General features: G+C 41.7%; 1 protein-coding gene across 1 annotated transcript in view; it reads left to right on the top strand.

Annotated features, from left to right (window-relative positions):
• Positions 1–8,130, top strand: part of NCBP1 (nuclear cap binding protein subunit 1) — a 41,478-nt gene continuing 33,348 nt past the window's right edge. The window contains exons 1-2 of the mRNA XM_066367596.1: positions 1–453; positions 7,555–7,643. Of these exons, the coding sequence (XP_066223693.1) occupies positions 420–453; positions 7,555–7,643 (123 nt within the window). The 5' untranslated portion in view covers positions 1–419. The remainder of the gene's footprint in view (positions 454–7,554; positions 7,644–8,130) is intronic.

Raw genomic sequence — 8,130 nt, 5'->3', positions numbered from 1 at the left:
CGCTGGGAAAAACCAGAGCGCCGCGGACGGAGGGGCTGAAGTTAAGGCGGGGGCTAAAGCAGTGGCCGTAGACCGCCCGCCTCCCGGCGTGGCTCGCAGCCCAGGACTTGGCTGGCTGAAGAGGCGGTGCTATCTGTGCGGCCCGGAAGGACTTAGAGCGAACGGCGGGAGAGGAAAGCAGCTGAGAGGCGGAGAGGGCCGAGGGGGCGGTTGCATGCGGACCTGAAGCCCGAGGCCTAGGGCGCTCCTGGACGCTGCTGAGCCCACCCGGCAGCCTTCCCTTGCGCTTCCGGGAGCCGTCAGAAGCGAGTGCGCCTGCGCGCCGGCCACCCCGCGCGCCTCGCCGCTGTCCTCGGGTCGGCCGGCGTTCGGACGGTTCCTTCTGTTTCAGCCCGGCGGCTCGGCTCGGGGTGTGCGGCATGTCGCGGCGGCGGCACAGCGACGAGAACGACGGTGAGTGCCCTGGGCCCGGCCGCCGAGGCCGCGCCCAATTGGGGGTCGAGGTTTGGCATCTTTAGTCTTTGAGACTCTAGGAAGAGAACAGGGAGCCCTTCCCACCCGAGAGCGTTCGGAAGGAGGGTGGAAGAGCGCGAGTGTGGCCAGGCGACATCTGAAAGCTCCTCCTGCCCCCCACCTCCACTCCACCCCCGCCGCGCATCTTCTTTAGCGGTTGGCTGGTTGGAGGCCCTGGAGGGGCTCCACGTCTCTAACGACTTTTCAGGATTTGAGCCTTAGCACCGCCGAACACAGCAATACACCTGTATCTGTATGGCCGACTCTTAGGGACAGGGACCCTCTAGTTTCACTGTCTGGTTTTGATTCTCAAACTGCACCTGAAAAAGACTCCTCGGCGGAGTACTGAGGGCAGGGAACAAAGCCGTGACAGAGATCTGATGAATGGCAATGTGATCTCCCCCCATGGGTTAGCCTTGACTTGCCTTCCTAAAAGCTGCAGGGAAGCCCCGGCCGGCTGGCTCAGTGGTAGAGCGTCCTCGGCCGGGCGTGTGGAAGTCCCAGGTTCGATTCCCGGCCAGGGCACACAGGAGAAGTGACCATCTGCTTCTCTCCCTTCTCTCTCTCTCTCTCTCTCTCTCTCTCTTTTTCTCTCTCTCTTACTCCACCTCCCGCAGCCGTGGCTCCATTGGAGCAGAGTTAGCCTGGGCGCTGAGGATGGCTCCATGGCCTCTGCCTCAGGTGCTAAAATGGCTCTGGTTGCAACAGAGCAATGCCTCCAGATGGACAGAGCATCACTCTAGTGGGCACGCCTGGTGGATCCCGGTCAGGTGCATGCGGAAGTCCACCTCTCTGCCTCCTTGCTTCTCACTTGAGAAAAATACCAAAAAAAAAAAAAAAAAAAAAAAAAAAAAATGCAGGGAAAGAGATCTCTTACCCACACCCAAGAGGTCACCAATAAACAGATACATACTGTTATGTTAGATTTTGAACTGGCTAGTTATATTACCCTTGAGTAAGAGAGTGTTGGAAAACTATCTGCAAAGTTCTTAGAGATTTAGGTTAGGGATTACCATCCCCATTTGGATGATTGTGCTCATGGGGATCATGGTGTATCATAAAAACCAAGAATAATTTTGCCAAAACCAGAAAAAGATGCTGATATATTACATAATCAGTCAACAACACAAATTTAATATAAACATGGAGTCACAGCTAGCAATGCCCAGATACCAGGGAAAGCATGTCCACGGTCCAGGGTTCTCTTCACTACGCAGGTGCTATGCTTCGTATTTTTTTGTTTGTTTTTTAAATTTTATTTATTTATTTTTTTTTTCAGAGACAGAGAGTGAGTCAGAGAGAGGGATAGACAGGGACAGACAGACAGGAATGGAGAGAGATGAGAAGCATCAATCATTAGTTTTTCGTTGCAACACCTTTGTTGTTCATTGATTGCTTTCTCATATGTGCCTTGACCGTGGGCCTCCAGCAGACTGAGCAGCCCCTTGCTGGAGCCAGCGACCTTGGGTTCAAGCTGGTGAGCTCTTGCTCAAACCAGATGAGCCCGCACTCAAGCTGGCGACCTCGGGGTCTTGAACCTTGGTCCTCGGCATCCAGTCCGACGCTCTATCCACTGCGCCACTGCCTGGTCAGGCCTTTTTTTTTTCTTAATGTAAGAGGCTTCTTGTGTAATGTACATTTGAGGCACAGAAAATACAGTTTTCATATGCTTTGTATTTGATTAATTAAAAGCTAATGTGCTTGAAGTCATCACTTGGGATTTAGAGACCTTGTGCTTTTGAAGTTCTTTCATTTTCTTTGCTTTTCTTGTACTTTTTATTTCTCCATTCTTCTACCTCCTAGAGTAAACCTAAAGGGAGAGAAAGTGTTTCCAGAAGACAACCTGGAGAATTGGCTTTCAATATGTAGAAATGCAATTTTTGCTTTGGTTATTGGGATGCTGGCATAATTTTCTTAGGAGTTACTTTCTTTTTATATCAGCTGGCTTCTAAATCATTGTCCATTTGGGTCTTCCTGCAGCAGCCTCAGCATAAATAAATAAGTAAATAAACAGTAAAATAAGGAGTTAGTAAAATTTTACTATGACAGTTAATTTAGTAATGGAGAGAAGGTTTATAGTGCCTCTTGTATACTATACCAAATCTGGAACTTTTATAAATTGCCATAATTTGGCTAATGATTTGCTAGGGCTTACCCTAAACAGTGATCTGAATCAAATATTTTATATACTTTCATTTTAGTTGAGCATCTCTTTTTTAAATTAGAACTATTAGAAGCTTAAATATTGAAGGTTATATTATTATAATCATAGGCTGAATTATTGTAATTATAATTTAATAGATATGTCAGCATTTCTGGGTTATTGTCAGCTTTTAGTCAGTGATTGCCATAATTTTCCATATGTTCAATGAGATATGGACTGACCTGTGGTGGCACAGTGGATAAAGCGTCGACCTGGAAATGCTGAGGTCGCTGGTTCGAAACCCAGGGCTTGCCTGGTCAAGGCACATATGGGAGTTGATGCTTCCAGCTCCTCCCCCCCTTCTCTCTCTCTGTCTCTCCTTTCTCTCTCACTGTCTCTCCCTCTCCTCTCTAAAATGAATAAATAAAAACAAACAAACAAAAAACAACACTGAGATATAATCATTTATTCAACAAATATTCAATAGTGCCAGGCATTGTCCTAACTAGTGTTGGTACAGCAGTGGACAATATAAAGATGAAAATCAGAAAACAATCAAGTAGAATACAGTGTATCATATGGTGGTAACTTTTATGGAGAAAAATAAAACTAGTTAAAGAGTGTAGATACTGCTGTGGGGGGGGGGGGTTGCTATGTTTTCTATAGGTTGCTCAGGGAAGGTCTCACCAGACTGGCATCTGCAGGAGGTAAGGGAACAAACTAAACGGCTCTATGTGGGGAAAAGCATTGGTCTGTAAACATAGGGAACAACAAGTGCAAAGACCTTAGGGCTAGGACATTCCTGTCTTATTCATGAAACAGCAAGGAGTCAGTGTTTCTGGAACAGAGTGAGTGAGTGAGGGAGAGAGTTGTGGAAGATAAGATAAAAAATAGTAGAAGATATACTCATAAAAGAAGATTTTAAAATTGTATCTCTGTGTTGCAACTGCAGGATCCCAGGAGACAGGAGACAGTATCAACAGTTTACCCAGAGGTCAATTTATAGACAAGGAAAGGGAAGTCCTAAATAGAAATTAGCGTGTATGGATATTAGTCCAGTCCTAAATCTGTTAGAATTTCTTTAAGAATATCTCTCAGCTTTTTGGTTATTTTAGGATATGGGTAGGATAACAACTTGTTAAATACATTGCTTTGTTCTTTAAGGAAGTATTTCGATTGTCCATAATCTTAGCCAAAAACCCACATTACCCCATTTAAGCTACTTAGAATTAGATCCTAACTGGTTTTTTTTACTTAACTGTAGAACAACAATGACTAGAAATAAAGGAAATTATTACTGGAAAGTGTTTTAGTAGTGATGCTTACCTCTGCTTTAAATCTGCAGGTCAATGTACTTATCCCTATTATTATGTATGTTTTTGTTTTTGACTTTGTGGGTCTAAAACTTCTTATAGGATACCTAATTCTAAGTAAGTATAATTATATATAAGCTGTAGGATAACATATCCATATAAAATTAGAACCACCTTACAAAGGAGAAAATTATTTGGTATATTAAGATCCTTTTAGATGGGTTTATTAAAGACTTGCTTCTCTGTTCTGTATTAGCCAAGGGTATGAAGTGCAATATTTATTTTTTTTCATTTTTTTTTTTTTTTTTTTTCTGAAGCTGGAAACAGGGAGAGACAGTCAGACAGACTCCCGCATGCGCCCGACCGCATGCGCCCGACCGGGATCCACCATGGGGGGGGAGCTCTGCCCACCAGGGGGCGATGCTCTACCCATCCTGGGGGTCGCCATGTTGCGATCAGAGCCACTCTAGCGCCTGGGGCAGAGGCCAAGGAGCCATCCCCAGCGCCCGGCCATGTTTGCTCCAATGGAGCCTTGGCTGCGGGAGGGGAAGAGAGAGACAGAAAGGAAAGTGCGGCGGAGGGGTGGAGAAGCAAATGGGCGCTTCTCCTGTGTGCCCTGGCCGGGAATCAAACCCGGGTCCTCCGCACGCTAGGCCGACGCTCTATCGCTGAGCCAACCGGCCAGGGCCTGAAGTGCAATATTTAATTTATACTGCAAAACTTCTGCATACAGTTTAATATAAAATCTGTTCTTCCTTTGGGAGCTACCATAAATACATTTTCTTGAGGGTACGTGAAAACATTAAGCTAATTTCCCAAACTTTATTCTTAATTAAGGTGTTTTATTATCCTACCCTATGCTCTTTCCCAAGTTCTCTTCTGAGTTCAATATCCTGTTACTGTCCATGAGTTCAAATTGTGTCCATAGTTCCCTCCTCCCTTCATATTCTCTCTAATGTCAGATGAAAGTGAGGCATCTCTTCTTAATACTTTTTGCCTCTTTCCATTCTCCAAAATAAATTTGTCTTTTGATATAATCAAAGTGGGAAGAAGAGAAAAAAAAGAGCTGTTGTAGCCTATTTATAAGATTGTATACTTGTATTACCTAGCTTTTCTTCAGTGACCCTACTTTCTCTCCCTACAGCGTCATTTCCCCCTTCTCAAGCTTACAAGAGGGCCTGGGAGGGTAGCTTTAAAGACGAGTATGATTCCAAACTGGTATGGGAACAAGCTAGCTGGATGGTTAATTTAGGGAGGTTGTGGAATAAAGGGTTGGCAAAGTAGATGGGCCAGAAAGAAGGGAGCAGGGGTTTGGGTTTAAAGCAGTAACAGACTGCTCTCATTCAGCTGGTTTTTTAACTTGTGCATTCCCCCAACCATACTTGAATCTGGTTCCGAAGAACTATTAGTATTCTGCTTTCTAGAACAGAGTTTTTCAGCATCAGCACTGTTAACACTTTGGAGTGGGTTATTCTTTGTGGTTGGGAGTTGTCCTGTGTGATGTAGTATATTAAGCAGAATCCCTGGCCTCTACCCACTAGATGCCAACAACAGTCCCCAAGTTATGATGACTAAAATTGTCTCTAGAGATTGCCAAGTGGCCCTTAGGGAGCAAAATCTCACCCAGTTGAAAACCACTTTTCTTAGGAAAAGACTGTTTTTAATGCCCTAGCTTATAGTTTACATAAACATTACGTCAAATATGCAGGGTTTGTTTTTTGTTTTGTTTTGTTTTTCAGTGAGTGAATCCTAGAAATAGAAGACCTTTGTATGAAAGTTGGCTCTTCAGGTGGTGGAACATTTATAGCTCCTGTGGCTTAGGTTTACATTTTATTTTCTCCAAGAATATATCTATCTCAGCTGTCCTACTATATATGCCTGTTGTGTTTTTTATGGCTCAAAACTATATTCAGTGGTTATTTAAGCCAGATCATAATGATAACTTAGGGGTGGGGGTGGGGCAAAGCACTGAGTGCTTTACCTTGTAGCTTTATGTAATACTTCCATCTGATCCAACCTGGATAGTAAGACACTGCTCACAAAAATTAGGGGATATTTTATCACTTCATTTTGAAATATCCTCTAATTTTTGTGAGCAGTATAGATTGGTTTTATGCAGCATACATTGAAGTGGTACATGAAAATCATTTCAGTCATTGGAGCAACTTTAACACTCCAACCTTTGAATAGATAAGTGCTGTGTTTTATGATAATTACCATATATTTCAAGCCAGATGTTACAGTGGCAAGTAAGTGGTGATGAATTCTGTAAAAATGGTTCAGTGTTTCTGGCCATACAAGTCTGGAGAAGACTAAAGTTCTATATAGCTTGCTCGTGGGTAACCCTGTCTCCCACTGCAGATTTTCATTATTTATACAGATCCCCAGCACAGTTATAGACTACTGCTTGTCCACATGCTGTCCCAATAATCATTGTTGGAAGTCAAAAATTGAATTGAGAAACTGGTGAGCATCGTGTGGCAACAGCATTATGTTCCATACTTAACAATATTAGTTTTAAATTTTTTAGCCTTATGTTATTTTACAAAAGGATGTGAGGTCAATATATTAGAGTTTTAAACAAAATAGTAAAAGATCATTAACAGCAGCAGTCTGAACAGTAGACAATCCTTACATAAGGTTGATTTGTAGCACAACTTCATTCAACTTGAATTCTTGAGCAACCAACAAGACAGATAGATGATTGGTAATGATTTCAGAATGGTAGTTTTTTTTTAAAGAGTCTTGAAATGATAGTTTTGAACATAATAGGATCAGTAGTTATATTCAGGAATCAAGATCTAGTTAAAACAGGAAATCATAAAACACTTACTGTTTCCCCACCAATTATTTGGTGTAATGCTAAGAACTTACTTTGAGTATATGTCTGCTGTTTGTAATTCCCATTGCTTGTAGTAAACTACCCTAGTGCTGTGTGTGGTGTACAGAACCAAAACTATTAATTGAAGAGTTAAGAGCTCAGACACTTGTAATGCTTGTGAAAAATTATGTTTTATGCTTCTTTTCTAATATTTTGAAGTTTTCCTCTTCGTACCTAATATAAAAAGCTTTATCTTCTAATCAAGTCTTTCCAAAGCTTCAATTTGGTTTTGCACCATATTTTATCAGCTTACAAAATAATTTTTATTATTACAGTGAGTACTGCTGGCACTAACAGGTTTTAGGAATAGGCAACTGAGGAGTAGTAAACAACTCTTAAAGAATGGCAGTAGCAGTACATGCTGTTAGAGAGAGAGTGAGTACATGGCGTTCTGTCTGCCAGTGGTTAGCACCATTCCTTTTTATCCACAGGCATAGAGAGAGCAGCTGCATTCATAGCTCCATAGGCCACCTTTCACACAAAATTTAACAAAGAATACCTCCTAGAGTTACAGTGGCCCTAGGTATGGAGACTGTTGGTTAATCCATCCTAGTCTGAGAAGTGGAGGGTTAGTTAAGAGCTTCTACTGTGTATAAAAAGTAGGGCTCTGGTAGAAAAGAGAACTATTACATTTAAAAAATTAAATAAAATTTGTGACAGTGAATTTATCATGTAATGTTAATTTCTTTTCATTGTTGAAACAGGGGGACAGCCTCACAAAAGGAGAAAGACTTCTGATGCAAATAAAACTGAAGATCATTTGGAATCTTTAATATGCAGAGTAGGAGAAAAGGTACGCACTAAAGTAGACACAAACTATGATGGGTTAGGGTTGAGTTGACTGTGCTTTAATTTCATCAACTGACAGTGTAATGGTCTGTTGTAGGCAAAGCTTGTATTGCCATGCATCTGTATCCCAAAGTGTACATCTTATAAACCTTGGGATGCAGATCATTGAGAATTAAATGTTTTTAGTGATTTTCATTGACTATGAGTCTTAGAAGAGATTTTAAGGAATATTCAGCCTCTCTATTTATAAATGAAGAGCCAAACAAGTCCTGGATACTTACTTTGCTCAGTCATATAGTGAATGATTTAGACAGATAAAATAGAGCCTGTAGTGTTCTTATTTCTAATGCTTATTCTATCTTAGACTTCTTTTAAAATTCATTCATTCTTTTTTCATAGGTTTCTAAAAATCAATAAATACTTGAATTTATTTATATTAAACCTGTCTTAATGTCTTGTGCATGTAAAACTTTTAACTTTTTTTATGATCA

This window comes from Saccopteryx leptura, chromosome 2, assembly GCF_036850995.1.
Source record: "Saccopteryx leptura isolate mSacLep1 chromosome 2, mSacLep1_pri_phased_curated, whole genome shotgun sequence".
Lineage (NCBI taxonomy): Eukaryota > Metazoa > Chordata > Mammalia > Chiroptera > Emballonuridae > Saccopteryx > Saccopteryx leptura.
Note: the sequence above shows the minus strand (reverse complement) of the source record. Positions and strands in the feature narration are given on the sequence as shown.